Source organism: Phalacrocorax aristotelis, chromosome 6 (assembly GCF_949628215.1).
Source record: "Phalacrocorax aristotelis chromosome 6, bGulAri2.1, whole genome shotgun sequence".
Classification (NCBI taxonomy): domain Eukaryota; kingdom Metazoa; phylum Chordata; class Aves; order Suliformes; family Phalacrocoracidae; genus Phalacrocorax; species Phalacrocorax aristotelis.
Window position 1 is genome coordinate 11,132,771 of NC_134281.1, and position 26,258 is coordinate 11,159,028.

Consider the following 26,258-nt stretch of genomic DNA (forward strand, 5'->3'; position numbering starts at 1 on the left):
GCACCACAAAGAAGATGAAGGGATTGGAACATCTGCAATGTGAGGAGAGGCCAATAGAGCTGGAATTGTTCAGCCTGGAGAAGAGAAGGCTCCAGGAGGACCTTACCAATGTGTATGGATACCTGATGGAAGTGATTTTAGAAGGAGCCAGACTCTTCTCAGTGGTATCCAGTGACAGGACACAAATTGAAATACAGGAAATTCCACTTAAACATGGGAGAGAACTTGTTTTGCTGTGAAGGTGATTGCGCACTGGAGCAGATGGTCCCAAGTGGCTGTGGAATTTCTGACCCTGGAGATATTAAAAACCTGACTGGACAGAGTTCTGGGCAGCCTGCTCAGCCTGCTCTAGTGGACCCTACTTAGAGCAGAGGGGCTGGACTGGACCATCTCCAGACATGCCTTCCAACCTCAACTCCTCTGTCATCCTATGAACAGTATAGTGGTGAAAGCCACTTTCCTCAGGCTGTGCACAAGGCTGGTCCCTCCCCTGCAGAAATAGGCTATTGACAGAGAAGTCCTCATACCTAAGAGGCAGCAGATAGTAAGAACAATGTAAAAATGGGAAACCAAACTGTTAGAGGCCAACTGGGCACATACAAAGCCATAACTGGTATCCTAGTGTATATTGTTATCGAGAAGGTACATGGCCAGCCCATCCTCCTGTGTGCAGACCCCACAGAACTAGCCAGGATTTTGCCCATCATATCATAAGAAGAACACCAGCCAAACTGTCAAAGATCAGATCAGAGGTCTGTCTGTTCTGCCTGACAGTGGCCAGCAGCATGTGCTTAGGGAAAGAACACAAGAAATAAAGCACAAGGTGTGACTTCCCTAGCATGCTCTCCCAGTTGCTATCAAACTGCAATTCAGGAACTTCTTGTGCAAGACTTTGTAGCCATATCAGTTTTCAGTAGTTCTTGAACAGTTCTTCCATTATTTTTTTTAAAGCACTTTGCATTCTGTGGCAATGACCTATATAGCTTAATTGTACACAATATATAAAAAGTATTTTTATTTTAAATATTGCTTGATAACCTCACTGGACACACTGCATGTTTTGTTCTGTGAGGCATATGGGTGAATGCACCCTCTTCACATTACTTACCATTTGTAAGATCTACCATGCGGCTTCCTTTCCAAACTAGTGTCTGTAGCAATCCTCCCACAGGCAGCTTCCTTTAATTAATCAAATATCATCAAAATTGACTTGTCAGGGGTATTCCAAGGACCTTTCTGTCAATATAGCAACACTGAGTGTACACAAAAGCCACTTGCACACAGTGGGCAGAGAAATGCAAGCATGGAAGATTTGAAAGGCAAGGATGGAAAATTTCTGTATCATGGATTACTTCTGGAATACTTCCAGGCACCTTGAATCACCACTGGAAAAATCACTTCCGTCAAGGCAGGATGGGCCAGCAGATGTACAGCACGAGCATTTTGTGGAACTCTATGCTGGTTTGATATTGCAAAAACATACACTATCAGTGCAAGGAACGTAAAGACAAATGTCATGGGTGTCCTATGCTGGTACAGAAACCCAGCTTACCCACGCTGCTGTGTACTATTAGCCTGTATATATGCTACCTTGATTCCCACAAGAAACTAGGCAATTAGAAAATAATGTTTGAATGCAAATCAGGGCTTCTGAAAGCAAGAGAGTCCTCAGTGTGCAGGAAACCGTACCTGTGCTAAAATTCCTCTCTCATTCTGAGGCTGCACACGCTAGGGAGAAAGGATATGGAAAATTTTGTATTGCAGACTCTTGAGACACTTGAGCAGCTTTTTAAACATTTCCAGGGTGCCTGGGTTTCAGTTTTCAAACAAGCAAGCAAATCTGATCTGCCTTCCCGAAGCTCCTTTCCTCCCACCACTGTTTTTGGAAAGCAGCCCCTCATTCCTGATTTCCTTCTTCCATATTTTACTTATCTAAAAGCACCAAATGAAACCAAGCATGTTAAACAGCCAGAATTTCATTATGCAAAATACAAACCTCTGTAAAAACTTCAGATTAGGAAGAATATAATTAGGATAATTGAAATTGGAAAAAGGATCCAAAATGCTTTTAAAAAAGTAGTTTTAAAAGGATTGTTTGGCAGAAGGAAGAGAGTTTACAGCTAGTAGTAACAATTGAAGTACTAGAGAGTGTAGGGAATTTCTTAGTCTTTCAGAGCAGATACCGCTTATGGCTACAGACGGGCGAGCCTGAGGTGGTGACGACGCAGCCAGAGTAAGTGCTGGGGCGCCAAGCAAGAGGCCAGCACACAGAGAAGGCTCCTCGGTGCTCTAATGCAGAGGCTGTGCTCTTAACCCCAAGAACTGAATCCAGGATATTACTTGCCCCTGACTTGGTTTCCAAGAATTTTTTCACAGATTGCAGCACTCCAGACTAATAGGATGGGGATGGGAGGGAGCACTAACTACAATGCACAGCTCATCACCAAGCCTGGAGAATCACAGTCTTACTCAGCAGGACAGATGTAAAGAAGAGGCTCCTGCCTTCTAGCTGCCTTTCTGTCCTGACAGATGTAAAACTTTTGCAGCCCAACTCGGAAAGTTGCAGCTGCCACAATTGGACGCCGTGGCCTGCCAGCAGCAGCTGCTGTGCTGGCTTCCATGCCTGACCTTGCCTTTGGACCTGCAGGTTTGTCTGTCTTGCCGACAGCCCCAGACAGCCATCTGCTGGGCAACTGCATCACAAACCAACGTAGCATTTACAACCAGGATGATTATGCTTCAGTTCTTCCTAGCTTCCTGTGAGATTAGAAGCTGATAGAGTAGCTGGAATAGGCAGCATTAAGCACCGATGTCTGGAATTTTAAGAAGATGCACATCTGTCCCTCCCAAGAAGTGTCAGTATTTCTGGAATACATAAGTAAAAGGGAAGGGGAAAATTCAGCTTTCTAACACTTCTTAAACCTGAAAGTTGCTTCTCAGCATCACAGCCCAAGCACAGAAGTCAGAAAGGTGGCCAGAAGAGCTAGGGAACCAAAGCAGTACAGGATACCATCTGGTGGTCAGGAAGCAGAGCCATAAAAGCAGACCTGGTCCTCTTGGAACTAGGTTGGATTTTAGCCTCAGTAAACCTAGAGGTGTGTTTAAAACCATTTGAGGGGTTAAAGTCCTTTAATCACCACTTCTCTGAACCAGTATTAACTCAGTGTTTATGCTTTAAGTATTTCATTCATCCGTAGTTGTGGTGACTTTGAGAAGCAGGAGCAGCAGCATGTAACCAAGCAGCGACGAATGGGGAAGGTCCATGGTGGGTAAGGCAGCAGCAAGAACATGGAGGCAGCTCCAACTGACTTGGATTTTCCCACACCAGGAGCCACCTCATTGGTTTCACACCCCTACCCTGTAAAACACGAGAGGTGGACCCTGGGGAAGGCAGGTTCCCTTCGGGTCCTTCCAAAGAATTGGAAAGGAAAGTGGGATTCAGGGCTTCTGCAGCACTTGAGGGTGGAAGGTTTTCAGGCCTGCCCCTGCCTGTGGAAAGCCAAGGTGAAGACTCTGTCCTTACGCTACAGACCAACAGACCACGCCAGACCAAGGACAAACTCTCAGCCTCCTTTCCTGTGGGGCGTCAGGACTGATGCTTTCCCTAAGCTCCCCCCTCCCTATCTGTGTCCAGGCCTCTCCCTGGAAAACATCACACACTTTCCACAAGCAAGATGTGTTATTTAGCATCTGGCTTTATAGTTAAAAAGCTGCAGCCGCAACACAGTGCCTAACAGGACTTGTATGACAAACACATGAAGTGCAGAACATTCATTTCCATGGCTTATGTTGGAAATCCAAAAGCTAAGAGGCAAGGGGTTAAAATTAAAGACAGCACAGCACAACTTATTTCCCAATCACATCTCAGAATTAAGAATTGGAAAACTTTTGCAAAACTAACCATGCAAAATGTAAATGAACCAAAGCACACATTCTAGCCAAGCAGCAGCTAGCTTTATTGAGTTCCAATACTGCATCAAAACCAAAGGAAATTGAGGTTGCTTTCTGCTTCTTAGCATTACTAATTTCTTAAATGAAAATATGATTACGTTTAATGATATTAAGAGAAAAACCAAGGAACAGGAGCAAGAATAATGTTAGACAAGACTGCAGAGCCAGTGTCCCCTTTGTTTATCACCCTTGTGTCAGAGAAATTGAGTTCTTGGAAGTGCTGTTAAATATTCTTGGGTCAGGGATTGAATGCCAGGATACAGCATTTGATAAATCAAATATATCATGGTTTGCTATGAACCATGCTGTACTTTTGGGGTACCTTTGGTGGGACAGAAAGGGATTTCAGAATAAAGTTCAGGATCAAACACATTTCCCCACTGGCTGCCTCAGTAAAGCTTAGTACTAATGTTAAGCATAAATCATTTTTTTGTCCTAGTTCCACAGAAAAGATCAGTGTGCAAATCCAATATGGTATCTGTAATACCCCTCAACCCACTGAAATGAAGCTCTGGCCTCCCTTGCTTAGTTCTGTTCGCTGCATTATATGCATGTAAGATTAAAACCACTGTCAACATAGAAATAGCCACAACTAAAAAACTAGAAGAGATGAGAATGCTACCTGACACTGCTTGCAGATACTAGTATGTGCAGCTGCTAACTCATGCCCTGAGACTTAAGAACACACTGCCAAACAACTATATTAAGGAAGTTTTTCAGCATTAGTAGCTACATGTTTCTTCAGTAAATAAAGAATTACATTTTAAGAAGTGTACCCTTCTTCCATGAGGAAGTACTTAAGGTAGTGTGTGTAATAGCGACAGCTGTCTGTTGGCAGTATTACTGCTGTGGTACATTGGCTCAGAAGACAGGTGTATCACCTCTAGCTCCTCATCAACTCTTTTTCAGAGCTACAGCTTACATTTCTGAATGGCACATAGCACCACCTAAAGAATGTGAGGAAGGCAAAGTGGTATTGGGCAAGTGATCATTCCTGAAACTTCAAGTGATCATTCTTTTATTCCTTTGAGGCAGACTTGCACTCTCTTCCTTCTCCTCTCTAATTTCCAAGGACTTCCTAGTCTTCATAGACCTGGTGCAATCCAGTTAAGAAACTTCATAGCAACTTCAAAACCAAGAAAACATGCCTGTAAGAGAGGACACACAGAACAAATAAGGATTCTAAAAACCTATTCCAGACAAGGGTTTTGAAATGCAGCACTGTAAACACCTGACATGGCCGACATGGAAGGAAGAAGAGAACAAAAAAAACAAAACAAAACAAGTCTTCAACCAGAGGCAAGAATTTTCCTATACCCCTCCACACAAAGGCAGAACTTCTTCTCTGTTATGCTCATTATTTATTGAAGGGGAAGCCAGTCCAAACTTATACACACATTTCTGTCTTCTACTCATAGATGTACAATCAGACAAGAAACACTGTCAGAATGAGTCAACAGCTGTCATGGAAAGCTTCAAAGGAAGGTTTACTTGGTGTTTCCCCTAGGTTAATGTAAATTTTTAGAACCTGGATGCCAACAGCCAAAAGTACCTGCAGTGGCAAAAATCTTACTGAAATGGTACGACAGTAAGCAGCTAGTCATCTCCTCTACAGACTGCAAATATTCACTGTGAGTGGCCAGGTCCCCAAAACCCATCTGGAATCACAATTTACTTACCGCATTAGCGGGAAATGCCCTGATCATTACAGCTGTGAAGCCCTTATACAGAGATGCAACTCCTTCCTCTCTGATAAGTTCTCTCAGCACATCTCTAAAGCCATTTGGGTATCTTCCTGGAGGAGCTGAAAGGGATACAAACCACATTAGCTAACATGTGTGGCAGTCACAAATGCTGAAGAGTGTGGCGTATGTAACAGCCCAGGATTTGCAACAGGTTCATATCACTATACCATCTAGGTGACACCAGAATCCAAGCATTGCTGAAGCTATGTTGTGAAAACATCTGCTTGGGAAAATTATCTATTTCAGTCCAAAGAAAGTAAACAAAAAAGACATCTTAAAGATTCAGTAAACAGAAGGTAAGTGCTCACCATCAACACAAACAATTTACCTAATCAAGTCATTGGGCGGCAGGGCAGAAAGGAGAATAACTTTTGTCAGGGTTGGATGTCTGAGCTGTTACTTGCGCCACTGATCACAGCTCTCCCAAGAGCTGCAACTAGGAAATAGGAAGGTCAGATATAAAAATTAATTAAGTTTGTTTATGAGAAACAGAAAATGATCCTATCACATGCCCCAGCCAAGAATAGCAACAAACTTCAGCCTGTGCTTTTCACTTGTTTTAATGCTGATGTTAGATTGGCTGAGGTGTTTTTAAAAAGTAATTTTATTCAAGGAACAAGTTCTTCCTTCTGACACTTCTCTGGAAAGTACTGCCTCTGCCAGCTCCCTGCATAAGTACTCCACAAACGAACCCAGTTAAACAGAACCACCATTAAAGCACATCATCTATACAGCAGCACTGGGGATTGGCCCAGTAGAATAAGGACGTAAAGTATTTCACACTCAGCCCTTGGTATGATATCAAACAACCACAGCAGCCTTTATTCAGAGGAAAAGAAAAGTTTCCTGCACTAGATTATGGTGATCTGTGACTCAAGAAAAATGGTTACTGTTCAGTGGAGAGAGGAGTCCACAGACAGAGAATAGGAGGAACCTTAACAAAAATATTCATTGACTCGCAGAGAAACCAACAAAAAACCTGTCAAACTTCACTGAAGCTCAAGGCCTGGGGCCATCCTCACTAGGATGAGTCTATGCAATAGGCCACAGATACATAAGAACAGATCTCCTAGACCAAAAGCAATGCTCTTGGCAAGGCACGCCCAGTTACTATAGATTTCAGATAGCACAGGCTACAATTTATACATCTATGTCTAAAGTGAAATAACAAAACCTCTCAAAGAATTACATTTGTAATAGAACAGCGATGATAAGCTGTTCTATTATCATGACTTCTATGCTTAGGTTTTAAAACAGGTATCTCAAGTCGGCATCATTATATTAGCAGGGAGACAGAAACAGAGAAACACAGCCTGATTTGCAAAAAACTTGCGAGGAAACCAACTAAAAGGATAGGAACACACTCAGATTTTTCATGTACATGTCTCAAGCAGTGCTCAAGACATGCTACCTCTCAGATGCCATGCTCAGATGGCATCTTCCGTCACTGCCCAGCCTATGCCCAGGAGCACTGCACTGAGTGTGACCACGACAAGCTGGCGTGTAACTCACCAGTCTGGAAACGAGATTTCAGCACGTCTGGTGGAATGGCAACAGCCCAGTTGAAGATCCCAGCCAGGCCCCCAGCAAAGAGGATCCTAGGCACGCTGAGGTCACTCACACTGTGGCAGGATTGGGGTGGGTGGGAGGAAAAAGAAGAAAGAGGGAAAAAAAAAAAAAAAAAAGGTAAAAACTCATCTGATTTGACTAAGGTGACAATCAAAGAGGCAGCCTGACTAACAGCCAGAAGGCAGCACAATGCTACAGACACAGACACAGCGCAGTATCTGAGCAAGATTTCCAAGAAACAGAGCCCTGTGGGCAAAATGTACTAACTCCACCCTAAAGGTTCAAATCTTTTCATTCAGCAGCACACACACAAATGCTCAGGGGGTGTGGGTAAACAAACAAAAAAACCCCAACAACCAAACCCACAACAAACAACCCAACAACAAAAAGCCCCAGCTCTTTGTGCACACACATGGGTGAAAGTGAAGAGGCCTACTTTAAGTATTCCTTCCTTGGCTAATAAGATCCAAGGCTAGAATCTGAGAGGAACTCAGAATACTGTTTTAGTTGTCAATTAACCCCAGACTAAACCAGCTCAACTGACAAGATAAGCGACCTTTTTTTAAAAAATGTTTTGATAATACTGCTCGAAACCTCTTCATAACTGTGGAGATTAATCAGCAATGTCTTGGAAGTCCAGAAAAATGATGACTCTGAGATTTCACTAACCTCTTTCCCTCAGGGGTCAGAATGTTCTTCAGCCATTCATATGTCATGAAGTACATTCCACTGGCTGGGACATCTAGTGGGTAAACAACAAAGACTGTGAGTAGTGGGAAACAAAATGAAGCCTAGAGGCACAGCAGCCCCATGCCAGCTCAGCAACGCCACAAAGTACATCCAGATTCCTCTTCTGAACCTCCTCTACAAACAAAATAAAATCTTCTGTTGCTCTAGACAGAGGAGACTGAACTTTCCCAGGGATGGAAGGTGCTAAAGGCAAGAACTGGGAAAATATCTGTTCTCGAACATTTCTGTCAGTGGCCTTTCAAATCAGACTGTAACCTACTTGATGGCCATTAAGCTAATGATGAGACAGCTCTAAGTTTTCTTAATTGCTGCAAAGCAGATCAGAGCTATTCAAGAACTTGAAGAGTTTTGCATACTATTTGTGCTAATGATTCGATTTTAGTTTGGGGTTTGGTTTTTTTTGTAGTTGATGGGTTTTGTTTTGGGTTTTTTTTAAGGTACTCCCGCAGCCCATTCTTAGCTCATGCCTAAACTGGAGAATCAGCCTCTGGCTACGGTCGCTGCCAGAGTTACATTGCTAGCTGTTACACTACAATGAGAAGCCGAGGATAGAACAAATTCCTAAATGGAGATATCAAAATACAAAAATTTCAGCTTATCCTTGGAAAACATTGCCCCAGTGCAGGGAACAATCTAATGCTTTTCAAAGGAGAAAGTACTGAGACACATAAAGGATTCAGTGTCTTGACACAATTACTTTGTTGTTGTTGTGAGAGGGGTCATGACATCCCAGTCTAAAATAACCCACACTCAAGCAGGTAGAAAGCATAACTGCTGCAAGCACATCTTTTAAATCAGTCAGCGTTATACAGCAACAGTCACAGTCACAATCCTTCTCCCAAGGAAGAAAAAAAAACACAAAAAAGAAATATAAAAAAAAAGAGCCCACTTCTGTACTTTTCTTTTCTCTTTGTTCTCTCTGCTCCTCTCCTGAAGCCTCTCATTCCTCTTGGCTTCTCAGATCTTAATTAATTCCTATATCCCTCTGATCCTTGTCATCTAATCTCTTCCTCACTCACTGAGAATCTCATGTTTATTTCTCAGTCCCTTTGAGGCATTGGAGTAACTCTGCAAACTGCAAAAACAGAAAAAAGGGTGACAAGCATCTCCAATTGGCTAAAGGGACAGTGAGATCTATGATATTATGTCAGGCTTGTTATCTTAAAGCACCCCGTGCAGAAGCAGCATCAGAATGTCTATCAGTTACCTCTCATGAGGGTGAGCACTGTCCCCTTGTACACACCACGAATCCCAGCCTCACGGTACAGCTGTTTTGCACAGTCCAAAGAGCCACTGTATTTAGTTTCACCTGTAGCTGCCTGGATCTGAAGGATTAAAGTGATAGTTTCTGACTAGTGAAGGTTTCTGGCTGGTGAACATTCATTCAGCTAGTAGTTAGAAAGCTACGTGCATATTTCCAGAGAGGAAGGGGCACATACTCATTCCACAGACACTCCTGCATATGAAACCTCTGCATCACTTCCTCAAACAGTGCTCTCATGTTCAGGCGGAGGATATGTTTACTGTTCCATAGAGAGGCTAGACTCTCCCTTATTTTTACCCAGTGTAAGTCTGAAACAACTGAAGTCAGTTAGGTTGGTTATTTCAACATAGCCTGAAATAAGCAAACCTTCCTATCTCTGCTAACGATGATGTTTTCATTTGTTCAGGTTTACATTTTCCAACAATACTTTAAAAACCCTGGAGGACACATAGAGCTAACAGTCCCCCAAACATGAGAAAACTATTTTGTGTATTTTGAAATGCATTCCTCAATTATGTTTTGGGAACCTGTCAAGGTAACAGAAAATCTTTACAATAGAAAGAGTCTTACAATTTACTAGTTTTGCCTTTTTTTTTTTTTTTTAAGAAAAAGTTTCATTCTGAAAAACTGGACTTTCCCATACTTTGAAGTGGACTGAGGCATCCATTGATGCCTCATATAATGTCACATAGTATAAGGCTTGTGCCCTGTAAAATGAATAGAGCAATGAATGCTGTAAGTACTTATACTGTAATGGTGAGTTTGTATAATGCTTCTTCGTGACACAGTTGCATTAAATGACAGTTGTCTCAGTCCTGTCAAAAAACAGAACAGAGTAAATACACTAACCAAAGAAGTTCCTGGTATGGAAAGGCAAGAACCCCTAAAATTAAATTCCCATCACCACCACCCAATGACTTACCTGTAAAAGGCACTTGATTCTCTCTCCTGGAGCCATGATTACTGTGGTGAACACTCCCGACAACATGCCAGCAGCAAACAGCTGAGGATATCTGCCCCAAGGAAACAGAAGAGACCCTAACACAACACAGTACATAGGAAACGAAGGACAGAAAGACCCCTGTATCACCAGATTATGCTGTTCCACCCAAGGCTGCATCCACTAATTTTGATCAGAAGTGCCTCATCAACGCGTAATTAGAGCTAAACATTTAAGATCTGTAGGATTCAAAGCGCTGGTTCCCACAGCAACCCTAACTCAGCTCTTCACATCCATTGTATTTGCTAATATTCCTTGTACTTGCATTTTTTGCTACAGCATTCCTCATTCATTTTTATTCACGACATTCTCTTCCTCCTCCAGTCTCCCACACTCTTCTCAGTGACCCCACCTTCCACATGTATTCCTGCTTGTGCAGCCTGGAGCCTCCTTTCTTTAACCTTTCAGTCCCTCACTCCTTCAGCCTCTGCCATCGTCAAGTGTGTCCTACCAACCTGCCCTCATCCCACATATTCTGCATCTGCTTTCATGTGGCAAAGTCTCCATGACAGAAATCCCTTAAACAGCCTGAATGTCTCCATCACAAACTTATCTTTATGTCCAACCTCCTGCTACCTTCCCTAGTAAGACGGCCTGACATCTCAATTTAGTTAAATTCCACAGCTCCTGCTTCAATCACCTTGCCCAAAAGATGGCATTCTATTCAGGTTTTCCAATTCTTACATCTTTCTTTACTCTTAAATTCACATTAAATCTTCCAGACCATTCAGACCTCCCTCACCACTGCTCAAACTAAGCTTTGAGTTTTCTAGATCACCTTGGGATTATTCAGTCCCAGAAAAGTCAGAACAGGGTCCTCAGGTTTCTTTCCATCTCCTTCCTTCCAAAACTTCCCTGCAAAATCAGCACGAGGAGCCACTGCCACCCTGCCGGCCTCTAGACCCCATAACCAACCATGGTGCTAAGAGTCTGACCTTCAACTTTGGGCCTCACATCCTGAGCACACTGTGTCTTACTGTGTCAAGTCTGCACCCACAGTATAGCACAGCTGGGCACAGTGACAGTTCCACCATCTCTTTGTTCTTTCTCTCCTACTGCTCTGCTCAAGAGGAGTTCTAAGACTCAAAAAACTATGCTGCCCTTCTCCACCTCGGTCCTTAAAACTTCCCTTTCGTGTGATCTGTATAAAACACAAGGTATTAAGGTGATTAGGCTGCTGGAAACAAGCCCACAGCCCATTTGTTTCCTTGTATTGTCCACTCCTTACTGCTCCCCTGGTCTTACCCTTCAGCCTTGCCTGCATGAGGACGCTACTCTGGCAGACCAGAGGGCAAGCTAGCAGTGCCCCAGCATTTCGGCACTGCCTCCCTCTGAGCAACCCAAGCAGAGGGAGCTTGCTCTGTGCCATGGCAGTGGATAGTGCTGTAGAGCCAGGTGCACTCACACTACCCAGGAGGCCCCCGCGCAGGCAAGGCCCCAACAGAAACCGCACCTCGCCTCCCCACCCCACCACGCTTGGCTCAACACAATGGACTCCTGCTTTCTGACAGGGCTCCTATGTATTGCACAAATAATAGAATAAAATGTTGCTAAGCTACAGTTCTGTTCCTGTAGGGCTAGGAATCACAACATAGCAAAGAAGTTAACGGAGTACTTGGGGGGGGGGATGTGTGTGCCTTTCTTCATGCATAAGGTAGCTTGTAGAAAGCCATACAAAGTTTTCTTAGCTTTCCATATCTTTTCCACAAGGTTGGACATGCCTGAGAGGAAGGCTGCTCATAACACTGCTTTTCAGAAATTAATGATAAAATGTTTCTATGGTTATTAACATATCCTAACATAAGGACACGACAAGAGTCACAACTAACAGGGAAAAGAGAATCAGGACTGTGAGTATTGTCAAGACTGCTTGACCATGAATTTATTTCTCCCATAGTTCCTGTTAATAGTGAGACTGTTGGCAGGCAATCACTATATAACTTGCTCTGTACTCATCTCAAACAGAATTGTTCCTTAACGGCTTTCTTGCATACAAAGGGAATTGCATAGCACCTGCCCACATGCTGTCTGTTTTTAGTCTATGCTATCAGTCCCACGCTTCCAGAAGCGTTAAAACACTAGTGTTTTATTTTTTAGAACTATATTTATAACCGAGGAGAGGAGACAAATTTACACCACAACTCAATGTGCGACAATACCGCAGGCTGCAAGAGACATAGGGTGCCTTTTCTAACTGATTAACTCAGCAACTCACGTCAAAACGTCATCAGGTTTTCTCTGTTGGAGTCTTTTTCCCAAGCCAAATCCAAAAAAGCACACAGCAAACATGGGTGTCACTCCGATAATAGGAGCTGCCATTCCTCTATACAAGCCCCGGACTCCCTGAAAGAAATGTTATCACAAGAATTACTTGGGTTTGCATGGAATTTGCACACATCTCAGCTTATTGAGAAGCAAAAGGCTACAATACAGGATAGTATCAGTCAGCCAAATTAATCAGAGAAAAAATGGGGCCTATTGTTTATTTGCAATTATACATGTTTAGCTGAGGCTCAGGGCCTGATGCAGAGGAAAGCTATCCTTCCGGGAAAACACTGGCACCACTTATGCCCTTCTGTTCCAATACTGTTCATCCTGTACTTACATCTCAAGTATGAGGAAGTTAAGTTAAAAGCCACCTGATAATAGTCCTAATAGATTACATCAAAAGTCTTCTGTCTCTGATACACACAAAAATGCACATGCTTTATTAATAAAAAGTCATCAAATGCAGTAGTGTAAAATGCTGACACTGAGCCTGAGAACGCTGAGCAGAATTCACTCTTTAGATAACAGAAAAGCCAGGGAGACTAACCTGAACTACTCCACTCCCCACCAAAGTTCACTTTGGAAGAAGTTCCAGAGCCCATTATTTTTTCTTTCCTTCCCAAGTCAAAACTTTTTCACCACACAACTTTACGCTCCTGATGTTTCCCTTCACCAGACTACATGCAGGGCAAAATTCTAACACAGACCCCAGAAGTAGCATTTATTTCATTTATCTTGCCTTTGAACTGAACTTTTTCTAATAAAAAGGAGAGTTATCTTTCTAGATAGAGGCTTAGTGCACAGAGTAAGTATTTGCTGGTCCGTCCACCCATTCCTTCCCCCCCCCCCCCCCCCCAAATAAATCAGTGCGTCCCAGTAGGCATCTATACATGCACAGGCACAACTGACTCTAATGAAATTGTATCTGGCTGACAAAGATCAGAGACACTCCTGCTCAATCTTCCCATGAGCAGTGGGAAACAAAAGGCCTTGGCAGAGAGGTTTAATAGTTTTCCTTACAGAAACTGATAAGTATTGAGTAGGAGTAGAGAGGCAGCGCTACTTTTGAACTTCACATCACAAGGCTATTATGGTTGAGCTCTGACGTCCATGCTTCAGCAGGGGTGTTAAAAACTGCAAGGGATTCAGAGCTACCAAAGCATTTCAGTGCTTTGCAGAAGAGGCTAGGGAAGCAAGATTTAGTTTGGTTACATAACAACCTGTTAATACCATAATGAAAGTAGATTTCAGATGAGAGGCAGATCTTTCATTGAACACAGAGTTGCTTAACAAGATCCAGTGGTTCAAAATTAGACTTCAGCCTAGTAAACACAGAGTTGGGCTTTATAGCCATTGTTTCCAAATGGTAAATAGCTGCTGGGAAAAATTACGAAGCAGAAAACCAGATTCTAATGTCCCTTAAAGTCTTTAAACCAAGGCTGCGTGCCTTTCTAAAAACAAAATAGACTATAGTTCAATCACAAGACATGGCTGATTCAGGAGTGAAACCCACTGTCCACCTCCTGAAAAAGACTGAACAAATCTACCATAATTGACCCTCTGTTGTAAAAAAAACACCACAACCTATTAATTAACGCTCATCTGCCTTCTCACAGATGGCATAATGCATTATAGAAGGAAGTAAAAGTACTGCTTGTATCAACAAACGTCACTGCCTATTTTAGGCTTTCCAGAAGCAATTCCAAATACCAAAGACAGCAAGATTCCACTGACTACAACAAAGCCAGAAAACAACTGCCAACATTCAATCCAGTCTGTAACTTCAGATTTAATATCATGCTATCTGTTAAGAAGTGCTTTTGGTTCAAGAACAGAGACATGCACCTGGAGCACGTGGATGCTAAGTATTCCCCAAGTTTTGTAATCTGCTTAAAAATTTTAACTAGAAGCAATTAAACCGATAACCCAAGAATTGTGTGGTCTCCAGGGGGGCAACGTTCCCACACAATTCCATTCCTGCGACATGCAGGAACAACTGATATTTTTGGCAGGCATCGCAGATGATATGCTAACACAGTACCTCTCCAACAAGAGTCTTTCTGAAGCAGTCAAAGGTCCCAGAATAGAGCGGAGGCTGACCAGGCTGTGGCTTAGGCTGGGTTTGCAGTCTGACCTAGTAAGATGGGATGGGAAAACGTTATTTTATTAAATATTACTGTCTAACCTTTGATTCAGTGAACACCTCTATATGACTATTATGGAGTAAGTTTTGAGACCAGAGTTTACAGTATTGGCAGACAGGTTCTTTCTGGTGACCAATGACCCGAAGGAATGGCAGGAAGATGTGCCAGGGGAGGTTTAGGTTGGATATTAGGGAAAGGTTCTTCACCCAGAGGGTGGTGGAGCACTGGAACAGGCTCCCCAGGGAGGCAGTCATGGCACCAAACCTGAGGATATGCAAGAAGCACGTGGACAATGCCCTCAGAGACATGGTGTGAATTTTGGGATTGTCCTGTGCAGGGCCAGGAGTTGGACTTGATGATCCCAGTGTGTCCCTTCCAGCTCAGGACATTCTATGATTCTATAATTAACACCATTTTAGCTCTTTACAGAAGAGATTGAATTTTAATGTATTTAGTAGTTGATGCATTTAACCATTTAATTGCTAGGATGACATCGGGATAATAACCCCATCTCAACAACTGAGAACCAACACTGTGCCGCTGCTCAGCTCCCTCACCTCCTGCGTGCGTGAAGCCTGATCTGTCCCGCGGGTCCCCCCACTCGGGTCACTCCCTGCCCCCTCGGGCCCAGGGGCGCTGGGGAGGGGTCCCCGCCGCAGCACGAGGCTGGCGGGAGCCACTCAGGCTTTCAACTCCTTCTAGAACCAGGAACATCAACACTTTTTTTTTTTCTCTTATTTTCACTATAAACCGGCCCTGATGGGACGCGACGGTCGCCGAGGGCCGCCAAGCCAGTGGGGGCACACTGCCGGGACACCGAGTCCCGCCTCCGCGCGGTGCCCGCCGGGAAGCGTAGTCCCCCCTCACGGCCCGCCTCTCCGCCGGGACGTCTCCCCGTTCCCCGCGCGGTGCCCGCCGGGAAGCGTAGTCCCCGTCCGTGTGTCCCCCCGCCCCGGCTGCCCCGCACCGCACGGCACCAGGCCTCGGCCGCCGCCCCACCTTGATGGTGTCCAGCGGGTGCCCCACGAACACCAGACAGACACCCCCGAAGCCGCCAGCAAAGAAGTTCTTCACGGGGCTGATAGGCTGTGGCTGCTCCGCCATGACGGCGGCGGGTGAGGAGCGGGACGCTGCGTCCCGCCGAACCAGCGCTACCCTCTCCGCCCCGCGACCTTTACCCCAGTGCCGGGCCGCGCGGCACGCCGGGATACCGGGTGGGGAGGGGGTGAGCGCGGGGCAGGCCGGGATACCGGCAGCCCATGCCCGCGGCGGAGGGCCTCTCCCCCGCCGCCGTGCCGGGCGCTGCCACTGGCCGAGCCCGAGCCGCCAGCGCCTCCCGAGGGTGCTGACCAGGCGCCTTGAGGCGGTCCCGCGCCGCCGGCCCGATAACCCCCTCACGGTGTTTTTGTGTTTCAAACCCCCCCCCGGCCCGGCGCAGTGGTCCGGCCCGGCTCGGCCCGGCGGAAGTGACGCCACGCGGAGGCCGGTACTTCCGGCGCATAGGCAGTGGTGGCCCGGCAGGAGGAGCTCGGGGCGTCGCTCCCTTTCCCCCCCACCCCCTCTCGCTCCGTCTCCGCCGCCCCCGGTAGGTATTGGGCCGGGTGGGGGTGCGTGGGAAGGGACGGTCTGTGCTGCACCGTCCCGCGGCGGTGGGGAGCCGGGGCCGCCTGGTGAGCGCTGCCGCCTGCCGGGCCCGTGTTCCTCAAGCGGGAGGTGGCGGGGGCTGGGCGGCGGGGCAGATCCCCGTGTGAGAGAGGCGGTGCCGGGTCTCTGCGGCTCGGTTTAGTGCCCGGCAGCGCTCCGTTGCGGGGCCGGTGCCGAGGCCGGGCTGTCCCGGGGGAGAGCCGCAGCCCGTGAGCTCTCGGGCCGGCACCGGGCACGGGCTGGGGACGGGCTGTGCTGGGGCTCCCCCCGCGCCCCGCCGACGCTCGGCCTCCTCCTGCACAGCTCCCTTCTCCTCCTCGGTGTTCCTGGGCTCTCCTCCCGCACGGATGCAGCGTCCTGGTGGTGTGGGACAAGTGCGGGGTTTAGTCTTGAACGCGTTTCAAAAGGAATGGACCTGAGATAATTTAAATGAACCTTTCTGCCCAAGCCTAGAGTCACCACGGAAGGAAGGCTTGTGTAGACATGCGTAAAATAACTTGATAAAAGCGACGGTAGATTAGAAAAAGATAGGACTGAAATGGATTCGATGAGTTGGGAAGGACAAGGCAACCGTGATAGTCTGAACAAAGACTGGGAAGTGGGAGGAGAGCACGCAGATTCACGGGGGATGTGTGATATGGCTGCAAGGAGGTCTCTGCAAAGTCATCTTTGGTGAAAAGGATGGGGGATATTGTTCTAGTTTCTCGCTCTTGAGATGGAAAAAATCCCATCTGAAAACTCAGTGGAGAAGGAAACAGCAAGGTATGCATGCTGCAGGTGTGTAGGAGCAACTGAGGATGATCCACAGATTACAGGTTTGAGTGACATAAGGATGCGATTAACACTGATAGCAAGCATGGAGTTGGGGTTGTAGGTGGTTGCAGAGAAAAGGGAGAGTGTCAGCCCATTTACAGTTTGTGTGGATAAGTAGTTCAGGAGGCAGACTTGAGTGGCACTTTCTCTGTTTTGTAATTATCAATAAAGAGGTGAAAAAAGGAAAAGTCGTCTCAAATGGCTGTGAAATATCAACAGAAAAAGAGGAGCGTCCTCCAGGAGACTTAGAGAAATTCCACAGAGGTAGACACAGAGAGCAAGAAATCAGAAAAGAATGATGTAGTGAGACAAAATATAAGCTGGTGTCATGTAATTTACTGTGTCTGACAGTAGTGAGGTCAGGGAGAGGCTGATGGTGGCACATCTGAAAGCATATTTTGTTTCAAAAGACCTTGTTAAACATTGTGTTGCAAAGCAGGAGTAAGCAAGAGGGCACCTCTGCTGGAGTGGTAGAGTGTAGGGGTGGGTGTGTTTATGAGCTCCTGCAAGGAGGCTGGAGCAACAGAGGGGATTAATTTGTATCAGTGTTAGTGAAGATGAGGGAGTATTTTGGATGAAGATGGTAAAGAAGGACCTCATCCTCCCTTGGGTAGGAAAGTGATCTAAATATGGTTCAAAATGTAATAATCTGATTTTTGGAATTATGGTAATTACTTGATCTAAATACTGTTCGGGTTTTTCACCCTCTTTTTTGAGCTTAACATCTTTATTGTCTTAAAAATTAATGCTATCAAGTATTAGCTGTGTCTTATCTTAGTTTGCATTCAGAGAGCTCATCATTGGGTGCATTGGCATTAGGCTGACCCTTAGGCGAGGTGAGTTCTGTTCCTTGTTTTCCTGGTACCTTGTTTTGCTTTGTCAGCAGAGCTTGTGCCTTAGTCTTCCTCTCTCTCCATGCATGTCTATTCAGTTATGCTGGAAGTGAGCTCTTTCTGAGAATGTTGTGACAGGATTTACAAAAGTTATCCAGTCTGCAGACTGTTTTCCGCTTGATACATCCCATTTGCCCATGCAAACAGTTCCTCTGTCCAAATAAGTGTGTAGTGGTACAGAGAAACAGCTCTGCACTCTTCTAAGCCTCCTCCCCAGCGACTGGTACTTAACTGCTGAGGTATCGGGCAGGCCCATTATTCCACTTGCATATCTAGAAACATCTCATTGCTTGGACAAGACTCGCTATGTGTTGAGACTGCAAATGGTCCCAGTGTTTTGGGGTCAGGGTTTTTTTGGTCTTTGGAGTGTGAGATGATCTGATTGAGTTTGAGAAGTTTCCTGGATGGTGAAACTTGCTCGGGCTTTGTGATGCTCTGAGGTTGGCTGAACAAAGCTGTTGCTATATCTCTAGGAGTGCTCACGGTGGTTTTCAGTTCTCAAATAAGTTATTCCCTTAAAATAACATTTAACAGGTAAAGATCCATTATTACTTTTATGCAAGAGGTCAGTGTCTATAATGATTCAGTTCTGGGCTTAATCTGTAACTTTAAGCAGGGTAGAGAGAAGGAGGGACAATATAGGCTTGCCTTGTGTCTGTCAAATCAGATTTCACATCTGTCTCCTTCCAATATGGAGAGACGGTGCCTCTGCTCCACTGACTTTCTGTAGGAAGCAGTGCTATAAAATATTTGTGTGCTACTTATATTGTGGATAGCTAATAAATCAAGAGGCAAATGAAAGGAACGGAGACCAGAATTCAGGGGATAACTTAATTAGCTCCTAGCCTTCATCATCTCTCACTGGAGGTTTGTATCTGCTGAAATCACTGCAGTTCCTCAAATTAATTGTACATCATGTCTCTTCCTGGTTATTCTATGCTGCCTGGTCAGGTTATTTGAAACAGAAAACAAATTATTTGGGGAAGAATAATGAAAATTTATGGTTGAGATTTCCTGTGCTTTAAAGTCAGGATTCTCAAAGCTTGATTATGGTTTCCCTAGCAGCTACAAACTGTGATACTGCAGGAATATATTTGAGTCACAGAGCTAACAACATAGTAATGCAAAATGCAAATGTATAAGAAACCCAATACACACTGCTTATGGAAAATATAGTTTTGATTTTATGTATGTTTGTATGTAAAATTTGGTTGCAGCATTGGTTTAAGTCTTCTGTATTTAATACATTCTCACTTGAAGCTAAATTATTTGGTTTAATGGAAGTTTGTGACTAAATATGAGATGACCATAATTCAAGGTTGATATGTGCTCTGCTGCTGAACATCTTAGAACTTGAATTCATGCAGTTTAGTTACAGAAGCAGAAGGTTTGTAGTTCAGAGAAGTAAAGCCAAACTGTGAACTTTGCAATACCAGTGAGAATTGGGAGGGGAGGAATTTGGCTGTCCTGATTCTTCTTGAATAACAGCTGTCAACACTTGAGCATAAGTTTCTACATTCAGAAGGTAATAAGTATATATTGAGAAGGTAATAAAATGAGAGAATTCATTTTACTTCCCTGCTTAGATGTAAGGCCCAAGCCACATTGCATCTATTAAGTAGAACCTACTTAAAGGGATTAATTTCACCGTTTCTTTCGAGACAGTATTGAAGACTGTTAAATCAGGTGTATGTGAGAGATCTGTTTACTTTCTTATTTTCTGAAGTCCCACTTAATGGCTGTGGTTCTGAAGCAATATGGACTTGAACAGGGTATCACAGGTTGCCTTTCTAGCTGCTGTGGTCAACGTTAAGGGGTTTGTGTTTTTTCCTGTTGATGAAGTGGATATGATGCTTTTCTGCAGCACTTCAGGCTGTTGGTAAAAACTTAATGTCATAAACATAGTTGTATCTTTGAAAAGATCTGTAGTGAAGGTTATGCAGCCACTTTCCAAATGTCAAAAGTCTCGGGGCCCACGCCGGGGCTAGGATGTAATGCAATAAGCCAATCTCAGAGGTTTTAGGCTTTGCCTGTAAGAGCAGCCTTGACTTTGCAGATGCAAGAGTTGCAGTAAATCCAAACCAGGGACATGCACAGCAGAATCTTCTTTAGCTGGGCCGTTGGGTCAGTCCGTTCCTGGCTGTTTCATCACCTGTATGATGTTGATGCAGCCTCTCTTACCATTTCTTAGGCAACAGAAAAAATTGTTTTTCCCCCCTTAGGAGGCAGAGCTCAGATGAAATCAAAAGAACGATAAAATTTGGAGAAGAAAAAGAAGCTGCAATTGCTTTCCTGGTCTGCAGTTTGACAGGGCATTAAGATGTCCGTGGACATGAACAGCCAGGGCTCTGACAGCAATGAAGAGGATTATGACCCTAATTGCGAGGAGGAGGAAGAGGATGAGGATCCTGGGGATATTGAGGATTATTATGATGGGGTAGCTAACGACGTGGAGCAGCAGGGAGCAGATGCCTTTGATCCAGAGGAATATCAGTTCACCTGCCTGACTTACAAGGAGTCGGAGAGCACTCTGAATGAACACATGGCCAGCTTGGCTGCCACGTTAAAGGTGAGGAAAGGTTTCTGCATTAACACAGGTGTAAAATAAGTCTGTGGTTGAAAAGGCAAATGCTGAGCATACAGTTTGAAATAAAAGCTGTGGTGATTTTACTGTTATGGGGGATTGGAGGAACATTATTGAATTGTCCCAGGTTCAAAACTGACTCGAAAGTTTACAGTTGTTGCATACTGGTGTTGGGACCTGAAAAAATCTTCCTTACTGAATGTTGATCCTTAAAATTTTTTTTAGAGCTGATCTTCGTGACCAAAATTTCTGAGTTATAACTCTTTGCATTAACACAATGCAAAGAGGATATATATAAAAGAAATAAACCAAATCATAAATGGCGCAGATTGGTACACCTGTGTTTGAGAATATAACTGACAGATAGCAAGGCATGCTAAAACTCAGTAATTCTAGCAAAAACAGTTTTCTTTGTTGGTTCTGAGAGAATAATCATAGACTTTCAAAGACAGATCAGCTGTCATGCCAGGTATTAACCCTACTGTTGCAGTGACAGCAATTAAAGTACAATAAACTTGCAAGCTCTTGTAGTGACTAGTTCATCACAGAAGAGTCACACTGTGAGCCAGCTCCATGGTGTTATGCTCAATATGATTTTTGTGAAGTTTTCTTTCTCTTTGTGCACCTGATTACTGTAGTGCAGACATGTAATAAGAGGAGGTTCCCCCTCTGCCTTGTCAGTGTGCTTCAGTCCCAGTGCAGGTCAGAGGAAAGAGTTTTCTAAGATCTACACTGGGTTGAAATTACCAAAGCACCTACTTTGTAACAGGTCTCCTAGTGCTTGTTCTTCTCTGGAACAACCCCTGGAAGTGGGGCAGGTGACTGCAGCATATTAAAAAAAAAAAAAACCCACACACAAAAACCCCCATGTTCAATAGGTTTTGATTCCTATTCATTTGGTATGAATCAAAACTAATTTAAAAAAAATAAGAGGGATCTCTTGATCTTTATTTGTACATCAGTGTGTTGTATAGAAATAATGTAACCATAAAGGCTGAGGACTGTAAAGCTTGTAAACAATAGGCTCTAAAGTGCACCTGTACTTTTTGCTGCATCTCTAGCTAATTTTGCCATCTATTATTCTTGTTCCCAGCATGCACCACCTCAGAAAATGAAGTTTTACTCTTTCTTGACTGTGAAACTCATGTCTGCAATTTCTTCAAAATGTGCAGTTCAAGCTCTGAATGCCTGCTGTTCCCTACAGACTGTGAGAAAAGGGAGGCAAAAGAAAAGAACAAATAAGAATAGTTGGTCAGCACTTTTGATCCAGCTGCCAGTTGCTCCTGGTTCTTAGCAATTAAGTAAAGATTTAGAGCAGCTTTTCTGCTCCTTACTGTTAGCCTTCAAATGAGGCACCCATCAAAAAGGTGACCCCTGCTATATTGTTCTCTTGAATTAAATTAACAAAAGCAAGATTTTATTTAGTCTTTAAAATCAGGCTTCCATAGTTATAATAAATTTTCTAAGAATTCTGGAGGTCTCATTGAACAAATATTATAGTTGACCAGAAAATACCAGCCTGCTAGCTTGAATCTTGCCCCAAATATGACCAAAGGAGAGAACATTTTAGATTCCTTTTATATCAAGAATATTCTGCATAATTTTTAAGCAAATAAGTGCTACACACTTTGGTTTCTGCATGAGAAGATAAAAATAAGTCTGTATAGAAACCTGAAAAACTGATCTTGTAAGCCACGCATGAAGTCTTTAGCTCTTGAAGTGGCACATTAACTCTGTTCACTAGTAACGGTGGTGCATCTGCTGCATGTGCTTTTTGTTTCCTGGCATCCTTTCTTACAATACTTCAGCAACCCTTTTTCTTCCTTCCCTTCTCTTCCCCCAAGGAAACTTGTCATTTTGTTAGTTTTCTGAGACAAACTGGAGTGGAAAGAATTTGTGTTGAATTAGCAAGCATAGAGAAGAAGGGAATTGAATAGAACATGTTGAACTATTTGTTGCCATTATTTTCCATTGACTTAATGCATATGAATAAACAGGGACAGACTTCTGTAAGAACTGTGGTAACTTCTTTCCTCTAATTTGCTTGAGCTCTAAAAACTTTTTTTTTCTTTTGAAAACTACCTTTCATAATGTCTTGGGTTTTTTTGGAGAGTGCTGGTTGTTCTTTTGGAGAATGCTAGTTCATTTTGTTGATTTCATCTCCTTTCCCTTGTGATATCTAGTGGTTATGGAGTGCTTTTCAGCCTTAACTCATATTTAAGGCAAAGTGCTTGCCCCTGACAGGGAGACATGAAGGTAAATTGAAGACTGTCTTCAGGAGGTACAGTGAAGGCAATGCCTGACATGGTATCTGAGCAATTTGCTATTACAAGAAATGAATGTACTAACATAGTTCCCTAAAGCAAAGAAAAAAAATCAATGCAATAAATGGGCTCGAAGCCATGTTTGAATGTTCTGCCACTGTATATTGTTATTAGATGATTTGCTTTCTGACAGTCAAATTGGGAGGGTTGCGTACTGAGCATGTTTTTTCTCTGTGACATATTGTTGACACAATTTTAAGACCAGAAACAGGTATTCAGAGCTTTAGGTCTTCATACGTGCAGTCTGTACTGTTACTGGCTAATAACAATCTAAATAAATAGTATTTCATTTGCTCCCCTCATTAACCCTCAACATTTAAGTATTTTGTTCAGCTATTTCAGGCTGATTGTTGAATTCCTGTTTTCTTAAAAGTGTTGAGATAAAGGGTAATGTTCCTTGGAAACCCTTTTGGCTACCTCTTTTTCATTCCTCATCGGTTACAGCTGACCTTGTTCTCACTCCTACTGAAGCTAAACAAACAACTGAACAAACCTTGTGTTGGCTGGCTGACCTCAGGTTGGGTGTGAGCACCCTGCATATGTTTAAAAGTTCATCAAGCAACATCAAAAGAGACAGCCTCTTCAACAAAAGGCTTGTTTTCTACCCCAGGTAGAGACAAAAATCTGTTAAAATCTTAAGTCTGATAAAAGCATGAAACCCACTATGTAGGTGTATGCCCTTGTATCTCTTACTGTCACAGGAAACTTTTACCTTGATTTCTTCTGACTTAGTTTTTATCAAGTGGGGAATTCTGAATAGAAAAATTAGTGCAAAAAAGGTAGCAGTAGGTACAACCAGCTCTGCTGTGTGCCAGGCCTGCAACTACAGTAATGGTTATCAGAGAACCACAGTGAAGCTAGAGGGACTTTATAAGTGGTACTCAAAGTTTCTCCTGATTTTGTTTTTAGTAAGAACTGTGAATAGATCCTTGCTCTCCAAGAAAAAGAAGAGGAAATGTTTATTCCTTGGTTAGTGTTGTTAATCTGGAGGTCTGTTTTGTGGACTTCAGTTAATACCCTGACTAAAATTAGGACAGGCTATCTCTGTTGAAACATGCCAGAAGAAAGTCTCAAACTAATATTATCCAAAACTGTGATTCTCTGACCAAAAAGCCTGTGAATTGAAGCAGATCACTTTTAATTCCTCAAAAGGTCACTTGACCAAGGGTCAACACTTGTTAAGGACAATACTCTTGAAAGCAGAATGGCATGTATTGCCTGCAGACCAGCAAAGGAATTTACAACAGTTCTTTTTAAAAAGTAGATATAATTACAAAATCCAGTATCTTTCAAAAGTAACGGATTAAAATTGTGTAGTAGTAAGTTTGTTCTCAAGATAACTGTCAAATCATCGCTGAGTGACTGTGGGTCCTGGAGTGGCAGTATCAGCACATGCACACAAACAGTGTGATACTTAACAGTTGTACAAACAAAGTTGACCCTGTCACTGGCAAGCAGTTAAGTGTGTGGTGATGTCATATTGTTTTTGTTTGTGAATGACACTTCCTGGCTCTGCTGAGGGTCTCCGCACAAGTCTGGAATATCTGTGATGTTCCAAATGACTGGCAGTAGTTTGTTTCAGTGATGAGATGGATCTTTCTAGTTTTTACCAAAGTCTTTAAACTGGTGATCCAAACCACCAGATAAAACAATTCTAATTACAATTTATGAAAAAACGTGACCTTGTCTTTACATCTTTTTAGAAGCTGATTGTCAGTCATGAGGAAGCTAAGATATTTCCACACATACAAGGTAACAAGGAAAGACAGTCATGTTGTTTTACAGGCAATTGGTACAGATGTCGTCTTTCCACTAAAACCAAAGGAATTGTAAAACTGAAGAATTTATAATTTTGTTTTTTAACATGAGTAATCTGCTAATATTTACCAGATAGCAAAAAGCTTACTTCCCTTGCTCTTTGAAATAACAGCTTGTGATGTGTTGTTCAAGCCCTGTCCTGTGAGGAATAAAACTTGGTAGATGCAAAAAGTCGTGACATAGTACTATTGTACTATGATTCTATTAATCCATGTTATCACTACTAATCTTTCAGAGATAAACCAGTTTTTCATATATTCTTGCTCACCTTATTGATGTCATGTCTTTTAATGTGACCAAATTAGTATTTGCCTGTAAAAACACAGCCCTCTGTAACTGTTCCACACACTCAAATTGCGCTGACACAGAAAAGTTAGTTTGTAGAGCTGCTTGGTGAATGCTGGCAGCAGTCCTTTTCAAATACCATTTTAGCAGATCCAGAGTCATGTGCATGGAGATTGGCAGCCTGTTTGAGCAGGCCTGGCCAAAGGAGTTGGCACGCGCAGAACCCCTGTTCAATGAGATCGCAAAAAGTCCATGAAGAGCCAGATGTCAAAATGCTGGCATGTGTGCCTCCCTGTATTGCTGTGCAAACCATGACCAAGTATGTGATATGGGGCGCTTATCTGAACAAACATGCAGCGTTGTGTAGTCATGCTTTTTGATGCCATAACAACTTCATAAAACTTACATGCAACATAAAATGGCAGTCGTAAAAGACTAGCTGGCTTACCAACTATTATCAGAAGGAGTCAGCATGGATTCACCAAGGGAAGCTCATGCTTGACCAACCTGATAGCCTTCTGTGATGGCGTGACTGGCTGGGTCGATGAAGGGAAAGCAGGGATGTTGTCTATCTTGACTTCAGTAAGGCATTCCACACTGTCTCCCATAGGCAAGCTAAGGAAGTGTGGGTTGGATGAGTGGACAGTGAGGTGGATTGAGAACTGGCTCAACAACAGAACTCAGAGGGTCGTGATCAATGGAGCAGAGTCTGGATGGAGGCCTGTCACTAGTGGTGTTCCCCAGGGGTCTGTGCTGGGTCCAGTCCTGTTCAACATATTCATCAATGATCTGGATGGTGGGATAGAGTGTAACCTCAGCAAGTTTGCTGATGATACCAAGCTGGGAGGAGTGGCTGATACACCAGAAGGCTGTGCTGCCAGCCAGTGAGACCTGGACAGGCTGGAGAGCTGGGCCAAGGGGAACCTGATGAAATTCAACAAGAGCAAGAGTAAGGTCCTGCACCTGAGGAGGAGTAACCCCATGCACCTGTACAGGCTGGGGGCTGAACTACTGGAAAGCATCTGTGTTGAGTAGGACCTGGGAGTGCTGGTGGACAACAAGTTGACCATGAGCCAACAATGTGCCCTTGTGGCCAAGAAGGCCAGTGGTATCCTGGGATGCATTAAAAGGAGTGTGGCCAGCAGGTCGAGGGAGGTTATCCTCTGCCTCTACTCCACCCTAGTGAGGCAACATGTGGAGTACTGC

General features: G+C 43.8%; 2 protein-coding genes across 5 annotated transcripts in view; one reads left to right on the top strand and one right to left on the bottom strand.

Moving 5' to 3' along the window:
* Positions 1-3,932: 3,932 nt before the first annotated feature.
* Positions 3,933-15,940, bottom strand: SLC25A20 (solute carrier family 25 member 20). The gene is made up of 9 exons (XM_075095858.1): positions 15,691-15,940; positions 14,589-14,681; positions 12,495-12,622; positions 10,202-10,292; positions 9,223-9,340; positions 7,935-8,007; positions 7,209-7,318; positions 5,631-5,755; positions 3,933-5,099 (listed from the first exon to the last, which is right to left on the bottom strand). The coding sequence occupies exons 1-9, from the start codon at positions 15,793-15,795 to the stop codon at positions 5,037-5,039; spliced, it is 906 nt and encodes a 301-aa protein (XP_074951959.1). The 5' UTR covers positions 15,796-15,940; the 3' UTR covers positions 3,933-5,036.
* Positions 15,941-16,135: 195 nt separating this feature from the next.
* The window catches only part of ARIH2 (ariadne RBR E3 ubiquitin protein ligase 2), a 33,793-nt gene continuing 23,670 nt past the window's right edge, over positions 16,136-26,258 (top strand). Inside the window, exons 1-2 of one of the 4 annotated variants that reach the window (XM_075095856.1) lie at positions 16,136-16,276; positions 20,264-20,610. In XM_075095856.1, the coding sequence (XP_074951957.1) occupies positions 20,362-20,610 (249 nt within the window). In that variant the 5' untranslated portion in view covers positions 16,136-16,276; positions 20,264-20,361. Of the gene's footprint in view, positions 16,362-20,263; positions 20,611-26,258 lie in introns of all 4 variants that reach the window. The other 3 variants (XM_075095857.1, XM_075095855.1, XM_075095854.1) reach the window with 3 other exon arrangements.

Bases quoted from the DNA above. Each gene is read 5' to 3' on its own strand.
- SLC25A20 (XM_075095858.1), bottom strand. From the start codon at position 15,795: ATGGCGGAGCAGCCACAGCCTATCAGCCCCGTGAAGAACTTCTTTGCT. The intron at 12,623-14,588 runs GTACTGTGTTAG...CATTTCTTTCAG, and splicing joins GAAAGACTCTTGTTGGAGAG to GGAGTCCGGGGCTTGTATAG. The intron at 8,008-9,222 runs GTAACTGATAGA...TTTACCCACTAG, and splicing joins AGTGCTCACCCTCATGAGAG to ATGTCCCAGCCAGTGGAATG.